We start from the raw sequence: 19,684 nt of genomic DNA, 5'->3' as shown, positions 1-19,684 counted from the left end.
ATGATGATGGCAACAACAGAGAGGGACAGTGAAAGCCCAAGCATGAATTCTCTGTCAGACAGGCCTGCTATGGCCCCCTCCTCCCCACCTTCTCCATGTGTCTAAATCTCACCCTACCTTCACCAACAAACTCATATGCTGCCTTCTCCGTCTGTTTGCTTAAATCTGTTTGCTCCCTGCTCTGGATGCCCAGAGCATTTTTTCTGCCCACCAATTCTTAAACTTTATTGTGCCTAAGATCACTGGGAAAACTTCTTAAAAATGCAAACTTCTGAATTCCAGCCTAAGAGATTCCTCTTCAGTAAGTGTGGGGTGGGGCCCAGAAGTCTAAATTTTTATTTTTATTTATTTATTTTTTTCCAGTACGCGGGCCTCTCACTGTTGTGGCCTCTCCTGTTGCGGAGCACAGGCTCCGGACACACAGGCTCAGCCGCCATGGCTCACGGGCCCAGCCACTCCGCAGCATGTGGGATCTTCGCGGACCGGGGCACGAACCCGTGTCCTCTGCATCGGCAGGCGGACTCTCAACCACTGCGCCACCAGGGAAGTCCAGAAGTCTGACTTTTTAAGAAACTCCTCAGTTGATTGCAAAGCAGGTGCACTGAGGACCGCGTTGAGAAACTAGACCTTCCAGTCCTACCTCGCAGCTGGTATGCTTTGCACAGTACTGACTTCTAATACCACCTTTTCGAATCTAGGTTCCCCAACCTACTTTCTGGTGACTTTGGACAGTCACTTCTCTTCTCTGAGTCTCACTTTCCTCCTTTGAAAAATGGGTAGAGTATGAAGGAACCCTACCCTACTTCTGTGAGAGACATCTGATATTAACACACAGTGAAATGATTCAGAACCGTAAGAGAATGGGAAACTTTCAAAGGGAAATGACTATCCTTGTTCCTGGTCAACATATCTTGCTGCCCTGCAGTGAAGAGACACCCCAAAAGGGCAGAGATCTTTTTGACAAACATTTTCTAAGCAGGGTCCTCTTACTGTAAAGATTAATGATTTACCTTAATAGGTAGATACCCTGCCCTTGAAAGGTTGTTTTCGTGCAAGAAATTGATAATAGAAACTTGAGGACAGGGATGGGAAGGGGATTTATTTCTTACTGCTTACTCCTTTATACCTTTAGAAATTTGTAACTTGTGCATGTATTACCTATTCCAAAGTAGTAATAACAGTTATAAAGTCTTCCATTAAAGATAGTGAATAGCATAGACATATCTAATTTGGTTCCTTCCTGAAATTCTACTAAAACTTCAATTAAAGGAATTTTTTTTAAGGCATTAAAGATCATTTTGAAAAGATTTAAACCCACAAAGATGGGGACATGAGAAAAGGAGATCACAGTAAGAACATTTGGAGGGTGGAGAGCAAGATGCATCAATGGTACTGACTTGGCATATCCAAGAGAGCCGAGAAGCAAGCTGGCCTTGGGGAATGGTGAGAATGAATCTGAAGTATCTGTGGAAACCTCAAAGGGCTCAGGAGTGGTGGCATCAAGTACCTCCGGAAGTGAATGAGAAGGGAAGGAAGCAAAAGTGAGGGCTGGTTACAAGATGGTTAACAAACAGTTAGATCCCTGAATCCCCTCCCCCACTTCATGCTAGTGGAAGACTGCCTCTCCCCAATCCCAGAAAAAATAAAGGGTTTTTGTTTTTTTCCAGAGGGAACAAAACAAGAGGGTTTCTGCTATGGGGAAAACCAGGCACAGTCAAGGGCAGAGGTATTTTACAGAAATCAAAGGAATTAAAGCAATACGCACATGGAATACTGAGACCCCAGACCTAATTCTCCAGAAGACTGGCCACGGCCTTTACCCTAAAGGCTAGATGCTGGGAAAAATCTCCACAGGAAAATGTGTTCAGCCCAAGAAGAAAGATCTATGGAATCCCACATCAGAGATTCCCCCTACAAATTTCCCAGCCAGATAACCCTCACATCAAGTTCTCAGTTGAGAAGCCCCAACCACATGCCCATAGGTACAAGATGTCTTTTTAGTCCTTCACTCTTTTTTTTAAGTCCCTCACTCTTAAACATGAGCAGGCACTCTGACATGAATGATAGAGACAAAACAAACAAGTAAAAAGAGAGAAAGTGCAGGGAGAAGAAAACTTCCAAAACCTAACAATTTTCTCAAATAAGTAAGAGAAAATACTATATACATGAAACAAGAACAGAATGCCATAAAAAAGTAACAAGCAGAAAATAAAATAGAGCTCTTGAGAAATCAAAATATAAGCACAGAAATAAAATTCTCACTAGAAGAGTTGGAAGAGAAAAGTTCAGAAAATCAGAGAACCAGCCCAGAAAGTCTAATATCTGAATAATAAGAGTCCCAAAAAAAAGAGAGACAACAGAAAAAACACAGAGGGAAGGAAATCGTCAAAGGAATAATTACAGAAAACTTCCCAGAACTGAAGGACGAGCGTTTGTTTTCAGATTGAAAGGGCCTACCCACTGCTCAGCATAATGGGTAAAAATGGATCCACACCAATATGAAATTTCAGAACACTGAAGACAAAGAGAAGATCCTGAAAGTTCCCAAAGAAAAGAAACAGATCTCTTAAAATGGATCAGGACAGGGACTTCCCTGGTGGTGCAGTGGTTAAGAATCTGCCTGCCAATGCAGGGCACACAGGTTTGAGCCCTGGTCCAGGAAGATCCCACATGCCACGGAGCAACTAAGCCTGTGCACTGCAACTACTGAGCCTGTGCTCTAGAGCCCATGAGCCACAACTACTGAGCCCACATGCCACAACTACTGAAGCCTGCGCACCTAGAGCCTGTGCTCCGCAACAAGAGAAGCCACTGCAATGAGCGGCCCGCGCACCACAACGGAGAGTAGTCCCTGTTCACCACAACTAGAGAAAGCCCGCGCACAGCAGTGAGGACCCAACACAGCCAAAAATAATAAATAAATAAATATGCTGCCAAAAAAAAACAAAACAACAACAACAAAAAAAATGGGTCAGGACAGAATGTGCAAGGCCTTCAAAAATGCAGAGGAAAAATATTTCCAACCTAGAATTCAACTCCAAGCCAAGCCATCAATCAAGTGGGAGGGTAGAATAAAGACATTTTCAGACATAGAAGTTCTCCAAACTGTTCCATTCTAAGCACCTTTACTCAGGGAGCTACCAGAGGATGTGCTCTATCCAAAAAAAGGGGGGGAGGGGAGATTAACCATGAAAAAGAAACACCTAGGATTTAGAAAATACAGGAGAGGGATGAAGGGAATCCCCAGGAGGCTTGGGAAGGGAGATTCCAGGAGGAAAGCTGTAGACCAGACTACTCACTGCCAGCCACCTATTCACCTTCAGACCTACGCCTTGCCCCCAACACTCCCTCAGGGCCTGGCACAGCACCTACCAATGTGCTGTGAATATATGTGGGGGTGAATGAATGAAGCTTCAAGCCCGTGGCAATGTGGTGGCAGAAATGGTGGCCTTTCAGTACCTCCATTGCCATCTGTGCCCACAGAAGCCATAATCAGCTTCCTCCAGCAGAGCCAAAACTGCTGCTCTCTCTCCCTCGGTGGTGGGGAGGTGGGGAGAGGGGCAGAGAACCCACTAGGGCTCAATCTTATCATTCCAGAAAAGGGCCCTCGGCCCCTCCTCACCCAGGCACCTCCCAGGCTCCTCTCCTCCCTAGGCCTCTGTCCCTGGTGTCTCAGAGCAGTGCCCTTGGTGGGAGAGGGCTGAAAAGTGTGGTCAGACACGATCAGAGCCACAGCAATTCTGTCAGCCTGACTCTGGTCCCAGACCTCATTCCTTTAAGTCTCAGGGACCAAGGGGAAAGCAGACAGACCTGGGGTTTGTGGCTGTACACAATGGAGGCTTCTCATTCAACCTTAGATGCCCCTGTCTATAATTAGCAAGGTTACTTCCAGCACTACTTGTCAGCAAACTCCTGCAAATAATGTTGCTGTGAATGACCTTTTTCATCTTGCAAATGGGAGAGAAAAATGGTGAGGATCCTCACCCGTGAAAGAGATGAAATGGCACAGTTTTATTCACTACAGCATTATTGGTATTATCAAAAGAAAGGACAAAACCTGAACATCCATCTACAGGGGGCTGATTATATCATTTATGACACAGAAATGTTGTGAACTATTATGCAATCATTAAAATGAATGGGGCCAATCCTTGTGTACTGAAATGGAAGGAGTCCCAAGATATATTGTTAAGTAAAAGGTAGTAAAGTACAGAACGGTGAAAATGAGATGCTACAATTTGTGTAAAGGAAATAGATAGCTCTGCATTTGCTTGAAAATTATATAGAGAGAATATTACTAGAAAAATACATACAAATTGGTAAATTTTTGCCTCTAAGAAGAAAATTGGGGTGGCAAGGGATAGGGAGGGGTAACATGAGATGACTTTACGCTAAATTATCTTCTTGACTTTCTAAATTTTGCATCATATACACATATTCATTACATATACAAAAATTAAGCTGAATTTTTTTTTTTTTTTTTTGCGGTACGCAGTCCCCTCAGTGTTGTGGCCTCTCCCGTTGCGGAGCACAGGCTCCAGACGCGCAGGCTCAGCGGCCATGGCTCACGGGCCCAGCCGCTCCGCAGCATGTGGGATCTTCCCGGATCGGGGCACGAACCCATGTGCCCTGCATCGGCAGGCGGACTCTCAACCACTGCGCCACCAGGGAAGCCCTAAGCTGAAGTTTTTTAAATGGCATCTACAACTCATGGGGATCTTGAGATGCTCCTGACTCTTTCCTGGTCTACGAAGGCTGAAGTTCTCTCCCCTGAGGGCTGAGGAGCCAAGGAGCCATTGCCACCATAATTCTTGGAAGAGCGGAGAAGAGAACCCAGAAATACAGCTCCCCGGGAGCGTTCATAGCCCCTTCCACATGTGAGGTCACACGTCCCTCAGCAGAGACCACCGCTGTACCCTCTCCATGACCTGGCAACTCCAAGCCACTCCACACCCGTGCTGCCTCCAAATGAATCTTCTAGAAGTTCACGTCTGCTCTTGCCTAAACACTTTAACAGCTTCCACTGTCAACCAATTAAATCTAAACTCTGGGGAGTCTGGCCCAGGCAGTAGTATTTTACAATTCTTCAAGTGACTCTAATGTACAGCTCAAATGGAAAGCCATGGCCTTGGAACACTGCTGTCCAATAGAACTTTCTGAGCTAATGGAAATGTTCTGTATCTGCTCTGTCCAATACAGTAGCCAATAGCCACATGAGACCACTGAATACTTAAAGAGTGGCTCATGTGACTGAAGAAGGGAATATTTAGTTTTAATTAACTTACATTTAAATAGATATGTTAAAAGAATAGCTTTAGAGAATGAATCCAATGATTCTCACTTTTTAAAAAACAGAATCCAGGAGTTCCCTGGTGTCCTAGTGGTTAGGATTCCGGGCTTTCACTGCTGTGGCCCAGGTTCAGTCCCTGGTTGGGGAACTGAGATCCTGCAAGCTGCATGGTGGCCAAAAAAATATATAAATAAAATAAATAAATAATAAATAAAATAAAATAAATAATAAATAAAAATAGAATCCTCTTCAAAAAAATATATTTTTCTTATACAGGATATTATACATACAGAAGAGTTATAAAACATAAGCGTTTTTAAGAAAACTAGCTAAGGGAATTCCCTGGTGGTCCACTGGTTAGGACACCTCATTCTCACCGCCAACGGCCTGGGTTCAATCCCTGGTCCAGGAACTAAGATCCCACAAGTCTGTTCTAAGCCTGTTCTCAACATCCCCCTTTACAGATGGAAAACTGAGGCACAGAAAGGTTGAGTAACTTGTGGCTGGTCACACAGTTGGTAAGTGGTGGAGTGGGACTCAAACGCAGGTAAATAGGTTCCCAAGCCCATGTGAACACCCACATTCATTGTAGTAGTGCCAGCTTTACCAGCGCATAAGGCTAGTACCTAGAAGCTCACTGCAAGGTAACCCATTTTCTTGAACTATTACTCAATCGAATCTGATAAATACAGTGATCACTGATTTTATCAAGCATTTACCATGTTCCTGGCTCTATTCAAAGCACTTTAAAATACATTAAATTCATTCAATCCTCATCACAACCCTTTTTACAGACATGGAAACTGAAACTCACCCATTTCACAGACATGCAAACTGAGACTGGGAGCAGTGAAGTAGGTTTCCTAAAGCAATACAGTGTGTCACAGTGGTGGAGCAGGTACTTAGACCCTGTTATCTCTGACTCCTTGTAAAATGCATAAAACCATGAATGCTTTTTTTTTTTTTTTTTTTTGCGGTACGCGGGCCTCTCACTGTTGTGGCCTCTGCCGTTGCGGAGCACAGGCTCCAGACGCGCAGGCTCAGTGGCCATGGCTCACGGGCCCAGCCGCTCCGCGGCATGTGGGATCTTCCCAGACCGGGGCACGAACCCGTGTCCCCTGCATCGGCAGGCGGACTCTCAACCACTGGGCCACCAGGGAAGCCCATGAATGCTTTTTTATTTGGGGAGGCACCAGTGGGAGGGGCCAATGGAGGCGGTTTTGAAAACCACTGTTCTAAACTTCCCATCCTTCTCTCCTCCATTTTCCAGAAGGGGTAACCGGGCCCAAGAAGTAGTAATGGGAGCAGGTCACACAGCGTTGAGGGCTGGGACCGGAGCCAAACCCCTCGACTCTCTCTTAGGAGTTAAAGGGAAGGAACCTCCTTTGAAACTAATGAGCAGGTAAGTTTTTCACTCAGATGATCTCCTTTTCACTTTACAACCACACCATAAGGGTGGCTATTTGTATTAGTACTTTTGCAGTGGAAGAAAATTTTGTTTAGAAATTCTAGTTAAGTCATTTGCTAAAAGCAAGTTTCAAACAAACACAGATTGTTTCCACTAGACTACATTGCCCCTTCCTCTAGTACTCTAAATTCCACAACCCTACTGCTGTGCCAGTTCCTCCTTCCTGACATGGAAAGAAGAAGTCCGCCACCATCTTCCCTGACCTAGCTCCTCCAGACTCGCTTCAGAACCCTAGAGCCAGATCTGCACCCTCAAGCCTTCTCTGCTCTAGGACCCCAAGTCCACTGTCTGTCTTGACCTCCCCCCCACACAAATGTAGACTCAGGCACCAGCATCAAAGGAATCATCTCACTGAGACATCTGTGAATTGGTTCCAAGCTGGACTAGCAGCCGGGGGCCTGTGGCCGAGTGTTTTAGACGTTACTAATCAACAGAGGTCCAAAGCAGCAGCACCTTGGGTGATGAAATAGAAATGTGGGCACCCCACACCTACTGAGTTAGAATCTGCTTTTTAAGAGGATCCCCAGGTGATTCATTTGCACATTAAAGTCTGCAAAGCGCTCAATTAGACCTGAATCCCAGGGGAAGCAGGTTTATGCCCGCCCCTGTAACTGACCCTCTGTGGCTCTTGGCTTGGTTGGTAGGGGCAGCTGTGAATTGGTTGATGATGTTATTGTAAGGAGAACTTGGATATTAAATTGCAACCAAGGCCTGGGAGATTATTGCAACAAAGGGAACCCTGGTTGTTTTATTGCAACCAGCATCTGCATGGCAGACTGAATGACAGGCCCAAGAGATTTGTTGCAAAAAGAATTGAAGAAGCCTTATTGCCATCTCCATACAACAAAGTGGAGAAATGGATAGGAGTCTTTGGTTTAAACTAAATTGGGGTGTGCTAAATTGGAAAATAGTTTAAAAAACATGTTTGTTGCACTGAAATGGCATATTTATAATACTGGCCTGAACACTAAATAAAAGGAAACCAATTGTGACACTGGATTTACTGAAACATTTCTAAGAACTTGTGACAAGATTCTCTCCTAACAACAATAAGAACAACAAAGAAGGGTATTAGCCTGACAGAATCTGGACTATCACACTGACTGCATTTCAAACTGGAATGCATGGTAGAGTAAACACCAACTGGATCTAGCTGCTCTGTTGCAACAAGTTTGGATTTGCTATTGAAACAAATCGACAGGTCTGTGGCTGAGGGCATGCATGAGGACCTTGCAGAGTGCCCCGCTGTGCCAGCAGCCTGGGGCCTGGAGTGCCTGTGGACAGGGCCAGCCACCTCCTATCACAAGGTGGGATTATGCTGAGAGGCCACATTTGACAAAGGCAACAATTGTGAAATGCATTGCCATGGACATAAGGACAACCAACTGATACGAAGGCCTGCAGGGAGCAAGGTCAGGCCTCAGCTAATGATAAGCAGCCCTTCCATGTCTGTGATGTTGGCAGGAAAGTAATGTGATCCCATCTCACAGTTGAAGAAACTGAGGCTCAGGGAGAAGTTCAGGGGGTAGCCCAAGTTCTCATGACTAGTGAACAGCAGGGTAGGATGTGGATCTGGGCCTTTTGGCTTCATCCTGCGCTTCTTTTTCAGGGAGACTTTGCACATGCTTTGAAGTAGGATCAGGAAACTTGTGGGAAGAAAAACACACATATTTTCTCTCTTCAAACCTAGAATATTTTGTTGCAAAATTTTAAGGATCTGGACATACTATAACATAAGATCCAAATAGCTTATTTCTAAGTTACCATAGGTGTCTGGAATTTCGGCAAATCCAAGATCAACAGAGTGACAGCAAATCAAAGATGTAATTACGGCAAAGTCTTGTTTGGCTTAATGGTAAGCGACGTGAATTCAAGTTTTGGCTCTATCAGTTCTTAACATATAACCTAGTCTAAAATGTTGTCTCTGGAATCCGGCAAGCTCACATTCGTCCTTTAAGGCCCAACTCAAAAGTCACCACTTTGTGAAGCCTTCCCAGATTTTTCCCCACTCTCACCGCCCCGAGAAAGCTAGTGACTTCACGTTTTATCGATGGTTTGGGATTTACTGGCATTCTACTGTCTCTTCCCACTAGAACAGAGCTCATCTTTGAGGGCTTAACTGGTGGTAAAGCCCAGATCTCTTTTGCCAGGAAGTAGCAGAGAACCGAGACCTGTCTAATGCACATGGAACGTGGCCACTTTGTGCCACAACCCCTCCGAAGCTTCCTCGATACCGAATTCCACAAAGGCCGTCGTAGGGCGCAATCCCCGACGTTTCAGGAGCCGCCCCACAGACTGTAAGCACGTCGAGGTCCAGGCCAAACCTCTGTGCGCTCAGGGGCGCGGTGCCCAGCTCTCGCCCCGGCGCCCAGCACGCTGCCATGCACTGGGTGCCCAGCAAACATTCGTGGATGGGGATGGAGCCGAGGGCAGGTAGACACTGCGCCTAGACGTCGACAGTTGGCAGCGCCGAAGCCGCAGTTGGGAGCGACCCGAGGGGCCGGGGGAGGGGCGCCAGGCCGCTCCGTCCTGCCGGGCGCCAGCTCCTCCCGGGCGGGCGGGCACCCACCGACAGCGGGCACACAAAGCCTACTCGGCTTGCTCGGCAATCGGCTCCTCACGCCTGTGTCGCCGCGCACCGCCAGGCGGCTCCAGGTTGGGCGTCGGGCAGTGGCAGGCACAGGGCGTCAAGAAGCCGCACTCATCAAACCGCCGCGGGAGGGAGCGCGGAGGAGGGAGGAGGAGGAGGAGTGAGAAAGGGAGGAGGGAGGAGGAGGAGTGGGGACCGGGAGGGGGGTGGAGGAAGAGGCCTCGCGCAGCGGAGGGAGCAATTGAATTTCAAACACAAACAACTGCACGAGCGCGCACCCATCGCGCCGGAGCGTTGCCCCCGATCCGCGCCCGCCCCGTCCGTGCGGCGCGCGGGCGGAGACGCCGTGGCCGCGCAGGAGCCTGGGCCGGGGGCCACCATCGAGGCGGGGGCCGCGCGAGGGCCGGAGCGGAGCGGCGCCGCCACCGCCGCACGCGCAAACTTGGGCTCGCGCTTTCCGGCCCGGCGCGGAGCCCGGGGCGCCCGGAGCCCCGCCATGTCGCGATCCAACCGGCAGAAGGAGTACAAATGCGGGGACCTGGTGTTCGCCAAGATGAAGGGCTACCCACACTGGCCGGCCCGGGTGAGCAGGGCGGCCCGCCGCCCCCTATCCACCTCCAGACTTGGGTTGCATAACACCCGAGAGGGCAAGAGCGCTCCGCGCGGAGGGGGTGGGGGTGGGGGGCGTCTGAGTCCCCGAATCTTTCCCGAGCGACTCAAGCCCACCCGCCGGTTATATAATGGTGGAGGCGGGGTGGTGGGGGTGGTGGTGGCGGCAGCGGCGAACACCTGGCCACACGGCGTCCGCGCGTGGTGGCGTGTGCGCGGCGTGGGGATCTGAGGGCGCCGGTCACTTCCCGGCCCCCGGCTCCGCGTGCTCAGTTCCGCCCCCAGCCCCCATACTCCCAGCGGTTTCGGGCGCGCTGCCTGGGTTTGGGCCAGCAGTGTAACTCCTCCCACCACCACCCCCAGGCGCCACCGCTACCCCCTTCAGGGACCCCCTTAGAGACCCCCAGTTTCTTCACTGATTGTTACCCCCAGTTCAAACTCTCCTCTTCCTACATTAGATGGTTAAGAAGGATCTCAGCCCTGAAAGGCTAGATGGAGGCGGAGTTCGCTTCTAGAAAACTTTGGTTTGGGGCATCCGTAAGAGGTCTGAAGTTGGGAAGGTCGAGGAATCGTTGGGGGGGCGGCAGAAGAGGGGATCCGTCTAGCTTGGAAATCACCGGCTAGTACCCTTCACTCCTCAGCTCCACAAAAATATTTCTCCGTATGCTGCCGACTCAGATTGGGGGCTGAAGGTGGCAGAGCCCTTGTTGGGATTGGGAAGTCCAGTCCAGACTGCCCTGCCTCTTAGTGGAGGTGGGGGGAACCCGAGTTGCTTCTCCTCCCCATTTCTGAGCCTCTCCCGCCAGAACGGCCCAGTCTGCCATGTGGTTGATTAAGCCCGCCAATGTGAGGCGCCCACCCTCCCCCCACCCCAGCACCTGGCCAGGTGGGAGGGTGGGGCCCAAATGCCCAGCCTGGCGCATTCATCATGTTTCCCCTAAGAACTGAGACAGGTGAAGTAAGGAGTAAGGGAGGTTGCCAGAGGGTGCTGGAGGAGGTTGGGGGTGTCACAGGGCACAGTGTCTCTGGCACCTTATTTCAACGTTGGTGTAGAGAGAGGCCTTTGGTATCGGCCCTAGAGTATAGGACTCCTGTAGAGTGTAATCCAAGGGCAGAGAGGAGTAGAGGGAGGGAGTCTTCTGGGCAAGGGGACCAAGTGCAGAACTGCCTTATGGCTGTGGGTTGCTCTTTTCCACATGAGTCTGTGTCTTCATCTGGGCCAGACCCTGCTCTGAGCTTGGGAAGTTGCCCCAGGCTCCCTTGGGTCCTGTTCAGTGTCCAGACCAACTTTGGGGCCACTCCGAGAAAATCCAGGAGACCCTTCCTCACTCACTACCCTCTCCTGAGGAATATACCTAATCCCATATGCCTTGAGCTCCTTGTTCCCTGCAACTTCTAGATGTCTGGCCTCCGGAATGGGAGTGAAGTACAGAGTGAAGCAGGGCTCTCCAAGCCTCCAGGGCCTTCTAGGGGACTTGGGTTTGGGGGGTGGGGGGCAGTGTGAGGAAGCAGCCACAGACAGCCTTGTGTGTGCATGTATGTGTGTGGTGTGTGAACACTCATGTACTTTACCCTGCACCTTTGATCCATCTGGCTTCTTGGTCCAGATGCCAAGGTCCTGGTGGGCAGGGCAAGAACTGAACACAGGTCTCTACTGCTTCTACCTCCTGGGGGTGGGACAAAGTCCAGAGACTGAGGAGGGGGCTCAGCTGGAATGGGGGTTGTAGGGAACCCCTTCAGGCTGCAGGGAAGAGAGAAAGGGGGGCCCATGCAGACCCACATTGGCCCCTGTGAAGAAAGCCTTCAGGTTTCTGGTAGCCTTTGGAGTGAGGGCAGCGCCTGGGACTGGGGATGCTGTCCATTTCCTCTGTTCACCCTAGGCCTCCAGGACAGAAGGGCAGGACAGGGAGGCAGTCTCTTGCTCTGTTGAGGCCTGGGCCCTTTAGATAAAGTTCGGGTTGGGGGAGGGAGATCAGACTGGATCCCAAAGAGATAGGACCCCACCCTTTGCCTGTGCTCCAGGTCTTGATTCTGAAAATTGGAGAGAGTGGTACACCCAAGGTTGTTATCTTCCGAATACCTCACCATCCTTGGGTGCTGTCTTAGTCTTGTGAGTGGCAGAGCCTGAAGGGGGGCCTGGCTCCTCCTGAGATGGAGGAGGAGTAGGGGGGCCTCGCTGACTGCTCCATCTAATAGGCAACCAGAGTCCTCAGCCATGGTGAAGGCCACTGTGTGGGCTTTCCTTCCTCAGCCCCTGCTTCTGGGGAGGATGGCTGACTCTGGGTGAGACTGGAACAGCCCAGTGCTTGGAGAGTTCAGCCAGAGGGACCACGTGGTAGGCAAGACCTGCCTGGAAGGATGGTGTGACTCCATCTTAACCTTCTCCTTTCCTCTTCCTCCTGCCAGACTTCCTGGGGGATCTCCAAGCACTTAACAGTTAACCTCCAAGACTCAGGGATTTTCCCCCTGAGGTTCCTTCCTCCTTTCTCCACTTCCTGTTTCACAGTCCCAGGAAACCTGAGCAGCCAGAGGGCCTCGCCCATCTGTCTGCCCTCTGCCCTTCCCCCACATCCAGGCACCACCTTCTCTTTTCTGCCTCTTGGGCTTGCCACACTTTCCTGACCCCAACTGTCTCCTGCCCCACATTTTACGGTTCATGGGTCAGGTTGGGCCTGGGCCTTGGGTGTGGTGGTCAGAACCCTGGCTGGCAGTCAGGGTGGGCTTAGCCTTCTCTGCTGCCTTTCTATGTGCTCAGCTGGCGCCCCTGGGCCTGGATTTGGTATGAGGCTGGGGGAGAGGTGTTCAGTCCTCTCTCCCCACTCCTCACCTGGGTACTTCAGGCCTTAGAAGGTGCCCTGGGCTCTGGGAGGATGGGACTTGTGCTCAGGCCTGTGTGATGGAATGAGGCACGTGCAGAGGGCAGAGGGTGGGGGGTGGGGTGGGGGTGGGAGTGGATGAGCCCCAGCCGGGGTGGGGGTGGGGGAAAGTAACTTGCCAGGATTCCTGGAATGGCTGAGAAGTAGCAGAGCCCCCTCCCCTGTTGGCCAGTGGAGGAGGTGCAGTGGGGTACCCAGCACTCATCTGGCCCCACCCTGACCCACTTAGCTTTGACTCACTTGTTCTGAGTCACAACCTGGATATAAAGGCACCGCCTGGGAGACACATGTCTGTATTGGGAGTACAGGCCTCCCCTGAGACTTCATATCCTCTATGTCTTCGACGGAGAACCTCCCTTCACTTCCAAATGCAGAAGGACATTTCCTTTGTGGCTTGAAGGATGAAGGGTCCACTAGAGAAGGAATGTCTCCCCTTTTTGGGGTGAGGGGTTGGGAATTCCATTAAGTTAAAGGAGCACGCCTCTCCTGGCCCTTCCCCCACGGTTGCCTACACTCGAGGTGAGGTGGGATTGGGGTGGTTTTATGCTTTGGGGGTAGATGCCCATCTGCCCAGGCCCCTGGCCTCCCTCTTTCCTCTTTCCTCTCGACCTATCCTTTATCTGGCTAGAAGTCAGCAGGGCGGGTATATCTGGTGTGTCCCGTTCTGTCTATTTTTAATTCCCATCCATTCTTTGGTTTCTCCCCCGCCCCTGAGGCTGGGCAGCTGGTGGCCTCCTGGATCCCCTGTCACAGCGTTCAGCTACCTCTCTTTGAGTTCGCTTCCCACGGGAAAGAGACTGACGGGCAGAGCGCTGCTTTGCCTGGTCTGAGCTCCTTGAGAGGACCTCATGTCTCCTGTTTCTGACCCCTTCACTCACCATCCCCCCTTTCCTGAGCCTCAGTTTCTCCCTTTTCATCACATGTTTCCTACAAGCCTGTTAACGTCCTGGCTCAAGTGTGGCACTGAAAATGCAGAGCCCAAAGTAGTTCCCAGCTGGGACCCTTAGATATTCCACCCCCCCGCCCCCCCCCCCCCCCCCCCCCCGTCCTCTTTCCTGGTGCTCGATGATCCACCAACAAGAGGCCTAGGAAAGAGCTTTTGCTATTATTGTCCTCTGCCTGTCTCCTGGGATCTCTAAGCCCTGGAGGCCCTCATTTTATTTTTTGCTTCCCCCTCTGAGAGGAGGGTGGGGAGCTAGCAACAGGACCCAGGTATCCTAGCAGAGGACTGGCTCCTCCTTTGCCCACACCCCAGCTCTGCCTTCCTGAGAAGGGCCCGCAGCCCTCAGCCCTAGCTGTGGTTTCAGGCACAGCCAGGGACCCAGGTGCCAGACTCCAGGCTTGGGGGTGGGGTGTGTGTTAGTGTCCCCTCCTCCCCAATCTGGAGAGAGGGCCTGGGGGGGGAGGGGCAGTCACATTCCTGGTTGCTGAGTGGCCCCGGGGGCGGGGTTGGGTTGTCATGGCGATGGGGATTGAGCTGGGGTGGGGGACAGCGTGCCTTTCCACCCCCAGCTCTCACACCCCAGTGTCTTCCCGATTGTGGGGAGGGCCCAGTTTGTGCTGAGCCTTCCTGGGGGGGAGGGGCTGGACCTCTGTCCCCAGAGGCCACAGGGCAAGGGGGGAGGTGCTCAGGAGCTTGAAGACTCCATGTCTGGAGCAAGATGCCCCTCAGATTCTTGCTCAGGTTCCACCCCATCTCCTGGGTGTGTCTCAGCTTATTTCCATCCACCTAGCCTCCCTGTCTCCCCAGGCCCCCAGTCAGGCACTCTGTCCTAGTCTCTGTGTGTTTAATCACTGCCTTGGCCTGTCTGTCTCTTTCCTATCTGCACCCCGGGCCCCAGCCAACATGGCCACCTGGCCTCTGTCCGGTGGGAAGCCCGGCCGCTAGAGCTGCTGCAAGTGTTGCTGGGAGTTGTAGTCCTCTTCCCCCGTCCCCCACACCCCCTCCCCCCCCCAGCTCAGCTTGGCCTGGGCTTCTAGGGCCTGATCTGGGAGAGGCTATCTGGGCAACTGTCTCTCACCATTTCCCTGACCTCAGACCTCTGCACCTTCTCCACCACAGCATCCCTTATGCCCCCAGGACATTTGAGTTAGAGGATCAAGTCAGGAGCTCTAGTTCTGAAATCTGGCCCTCACTAACTTGTCCTGTCATCTTGGGCAAATCACTTGTCTTTTCTGGGCCTCAGTTTCCTTGTCTGTAAAATAAGAGAGTCTGACTACATGACATGACTTTCAGAGAGTTTCCCAGAAGTCTTTTGGAGCTGCTACTGATGGGGGATATTGAATAGGCAGCCCTTGGCCTCACCTCTCCACTTCAGTCAGAGCAGGCTGCTTCTGTCTGTTTCATAGAGTCATTCAGCATATCTTCACTGTGCACTCACTGGGTGCTAGGCACTGTGTTGGACTTACAAACAGACCTCTCTGTTCTCGGGGCAGGTATAGTCCACGTAGACATTAAGCAAACGGTAACGTGAAGAACTGTAAAACTAGAATTGTGAAAAGCACTGTGAAGGAGAGGTGCTGAGAGTTTTATCTGGGAAGCCAACCAGGTTGGGAGAGGTGGGGAAGCTTTCTGGAGGAAGTGATGATGGGGCTGAGGTTGGAAGGCTGATCAGGAGTGACTATAGGAGACTGAAAGGTCAGTGTGGCTGGAGCAGAGAGCAGAGGGGCAGCGTACTGGGGAGAGGATGATGATAGCGAGCACATATGCGGGCCGTACTACATTATGGTCTTTTAATCCTTACAACGCTATGGCTTAAGTACTGTGACCATCTCCATTTTACAGTTGAGAAAATTGAGGTTCTGTCAGTTGCCCAAGCTCATACAAATACTGTTGGCAGCATTGGAATTCAGACCTTGACATTAGGGACAATGGTGAACAGGTGGGCCCTAGAGTCCTGAAAAGCCACCGGAAGGTTTCTAGCAGGGGGACTGAAATGCTCAGACCCGCACTTGGAAAGGCCCCCTCTGGCTGCAGTGTGGAGAATGAGTTGTAGTGGGGCAAGAATGGAGACTGAGAGAAGAGAGGGAGGCTGTGGTTTCAGTCCAGTCAAGAGGGGACAGTGGTTGGACCAGGGTGATGGCAAAGACGTGGAGCTTATGGGCAGGATCTGTTTATGGACGCTGTTTGGTTTGTGAAAAAGAGAGGCGGGGATTCTGCTGGGCTTTTATGCCTGACTTCTTTTGAACAAAGTCACACTGCTAAAAATGGTTCAGAAACCCCTTTGGTGAACTCCTGGGTCCCTCTCAGTCTGATTTTTCACAGATGTGCCTTAGAGATCAGCCCCTTAACCCCTACCCTCCGGCCCCAAATTCGTGACCTCAAGACTCCAGCTCACGCTCACTTTACTCATCTTGCTCTCAGATTGACGAGATGCCTGAGGCTGCCGTGAAATCCACAGCCAACAAATACCAAGTCTTTTTTTTCGGGACCCACGAGACGTGAGTGAGGGGGCAGAGGTGGGGAGGGCCACGGGGGGACCACTTTGGGGAACGAGCAGTGGTGACGGCACGCCTTCCCTATGGGGCTGCGCAGCTCAGATGCGGTGAGGGACTCGAGAGCACAGTCTCCCATCTCTCACCAGGGCATTCCTGGGCCCCAAAGACCTCTTCCCTTACGAGGAGTCCAAGGAGAAGTTTGGCAAGCCCAACAAACGGAAAGGGTTCAGCGAGGGGCTGTGGGAGATCGAGAACAACCCTACCGTCAAGGCTTCTGGCTACCAGGTGAGCTGCCATCCGCCCCAGAGACCTCCTGGAAAGCGGGTGTGGCCATAGGTGCCGGGAGCCCCTGGGCCCACGTGTGCTGCTTCAGGAACAGGGGGCTCAGACACCAACACCAGGGCTTTCAGAGTAGGAGCTCGTGGGGTGGGGGGTTGGGGGAGGCTTCTTGCAGAGGGGAAGGGGTTCCGGGTGTGTGATGTAGCTGTGGTCAGGGGCCACCTGTTAGACAGCACCTGGGGGGGCAGGAACAGGATGGAGGCGGTAAGTGGGGACAGGCCTTTGGCAGGCCCAGTGTGAGTATAGGATGTGGCCTTAACTCTTTCCACAAAGGCTTCCAGGAGGAGGTGCTCGTGAGCCGGGCAGGATGAGGCGGGAGGGTGGGGGGCGGGGGTTGGCGGGGAAAGGGTCCCAGCTCCCTCTGGGAGAAGTTGACCCGAGGTTTTGCCTCCTGCTCCAGCCCTCCCCCCTCCTGCACAGAGCCCTGCCTGCCCGGCCAGTGGGTTTACCCCGGGGCTAATCCGACAGAGGTGGGTCTCAAATCACTTGTGAGACTGGGCACCTGGGTGGGGGCGGGGGAGAGGTGGGAGAAGGAAGGAGTGAGTGGCCGAGGGAGGGGTCTGGGGAGGGGGCCCAGCGTGGCAGTCGCTGGTGCCACTCAGCCTTTGCTGTCTCCGCCGCAGTCCTCCCAGAAAAAGAGCTGTGTGGAAGAGCCCGAGCCCGAAGCCACCGAGGGTGATGGCGATAAGAAGGGGAATGCCGAAGGCAGCAGTGATGAGGAAGGGAAGCTGGTCATTGATGAGCCGACCAAGGAGAAGAATGAGAAGGGGGCGCTGAAGAGGAGAGCGGGAGACCTGCTGGAGGTAACTGCCCCCTACCTGGGGCCCTGGAGCAAGGCTCCTAGTCTGAGGAGGGACGTTACGACGTTTTCAGGGAGTGCCCGTCTGAGAGACAGACTCAGCCCCTAGTTTTGGGGAGTCCCTTGCTGAGAAGATGGGACACAGGAGACCTCTCAGCTAGCAGAGGGTTGGAGGACTGTGGGTCTGCCTAGGAAGGAGAGCCTCTGGGGAAAGGAGGGGGAGGCTGGTGTCCTCCCTCTCTAGCCTCAACCCACCTCATCTCTGCTAACCCTGCCCAGGACTCCCCCAAACGTCCCAAGGAGACAGAAGACCCCGAAGGGGAGGAGAAGGAAGGGGCCACCTTGGAGGGTGAGAGGCCCGTTCCAGTGGAGGTGGAGAAGAACAGCACCCCCTCGGAGCCGGGCTCTGGCCGGGGGCCTCCTCAGGAGGAAGAAGAGGAGGAAGAAGAGGAAGAGGCTGCCAAGGAAGATGCTGAGGCCCCGGGCATCAGAGACCATGAGAGGTGAGTGAGCCCCCTGCCCCTAGGCAGCTGGGCTGGGAGGGCCCAGCCCCCTGCTGAGAGGAGGAGGAGGAGGGCCTGTAGCAGTCAGCCTCCAGGGAGACAGGGTGGGCTCTCCCAGGAGGCCGGCACTGGCTGGGGCCCGGCCAGGCCAAGGCCACACCATTAACCCTTCTCCCCTCCAACCCTCCCCCGCAGCCTGTAGCCACCAATGTTTCAAGAGGAGCCCCCGCCCCGTTCCTGCTGCTGTCTGGGTGCTACTGGGGAAACTGGCCATGGCCTGCAAACTGGGAACCCCTTCCCCACCCCAACCCACTCTCCTCTTCCACTCACTCTCCCCCTTCTGAGCTCAGACCCTGGAGATTGACCCGGATGGGGCAGGCCACCTGGCCCTCACCTCCATGTCCCCACACCCCTGTGACCTGAGTCAGGTCCATGTCTTCTGCTCTGTGGGATGAGATGAGGCCACTGTGTCCCTCCCTGCCTGGAGCTGTTTCCCAGTGTATTTGTTAGGGCCTGGACTGGCTATTTACATCTTCTGACACCCCTCTCGCCCTTCCCCGGGCATTCTAGACCTCTGGGTTGGTTGGGATCAGGGCTATGAGTGGAAGGGATGGAGTGTAAGTAGCACAGTGGGCTTCTGGGGCCTGGGAGGGGCAATCTTCAAGTTGGGGTGGGGGAGTGGGCAAGAGGATGGCATCTTGTCCCTTCCTCCCGCACCTGTTCTCCCAGCTACCTGGATTCAGGGAAAGTGGGACAGCTTGTGGGAGAGGGGCTCCCTTCAATAAATCCTTGATGGTTGACAATGCCCATTCTCTTACGCCAACCCTAGGTGTTATGGGAGTTACAGTTTATCATCAAAAGATTTGGGGTCTTCCAAGTTCTTTGGGTCAAGGACCTGAGATCTGAAGGGTTAACTTCACCCAGCTCCTATGGGAGTGTTGAGGAGTATCCATCCACCTTTAGACCTCAGGCCAGAGATGGGATGCCCTGGGGAGACCCTTAGCTGCCCTTTTCCCTCTCCCCACAGTGCTCAAGGCCAGCCTACAGTCACATACGTCACCCAGACATAAAGGAAAAGACACATTTTTTAGGAAATGTTTTTAATAAAAGAAAATTACAAAAAAAAAAATTTTAAAGACCCCCCCCATCCCTTTGTGTGCCCCCCACTCTGCTCCTTTCTTCCCCACTGTTGCCCCCGTTTCTGAGGTGCACTTGGAGGCTCCCCTTCTGTTTGGGGCTTGATGACTTTTCTTGTTGTAGTTGGGGCTTTGGTGTTCCTTCTGGTGTCATTTCCCATCCACATACCCTCACCTGGTCCCCTCAGTGTTGTCACCAGATCCAATTTGTAACCCACTGAGAGGCCAGAGGGAAATAAGCACCCTCTCCCAGCCTCTTTCTAGTGGTCTATTTGGCTCTTCCGTCTCTCGTCTCTTTCACCCTTGCCCCCCTCCCTTGGGCTCTGATGAAAAATTGCTGACTGTAGCTTTGGAAGTTTAGCTCTGAGAACCGTAGATGATTTCAGTTCTAGGAAAATAAAACCCATTGATTACTACATTGGATTTTGACTGATTCTTTGGGGGTGTATTAGTTAACTGATGGTGCAGGGGAATGGGAAAGGGAATGCAAATGATTTCCAAATCCACTTTTCAGATTGAGGTAAGGTGTGCCAGCCTTCTCCATTCTCAGTCTGTTAGAGATATCTAAAATTCTACATGAGGGCAAAGTCACAGAATATGGTGCCCAGTATTCTACTTCTGCCCAGCCACTGTTTA

General features: G+C 52.2%; 1 protein-coding gene across 1 annotated transcript; it reads left to right on the top strand.

The window, feature by feature from the left end:
* Positions 1-9,554: 9,554 nt before the first annotated feature.
* Positions 9,555-19,601, top strand: HDGF (heparin binding growth factor). Its single transcript, XM_079922969.1, has 6 exons — positions 9,555-9,931; positions 16,198-16,274; positions 16,418-16,556; positions 17,234-17,413; positions 17,689-17,912; positions 18,108-19,601. The coding sequence occupies exons 1-6, from the start codon at positions 9,845-9,847 to the stop codon at positions 18,112-18,114; spliced, it is 714 nt and encodes a 237-aa protein (XP_079779095.1). The 5' UTR covers positions 9,555-9,844; the 3' UTR covers positions 18,115-19,601.
* The last annotated feature ends 83 nt before the right edge of the window (positions 19,602-19,684 follow it).

Source organism: Stenella coeruleoalba (assembly GCF_951394435.1).
Source record: "Stenella coeruleoalba genome assembly, chromosome: 1".
NCBI lineage: Eukaryota > Metazoa > Chordata > Mammalia > Artiodactyla > Delphinidae > Stenella > Stenella coeruleoalba.
This window is presented reverse-complemented; position numbering and strand designations above follow the sequence as displayed.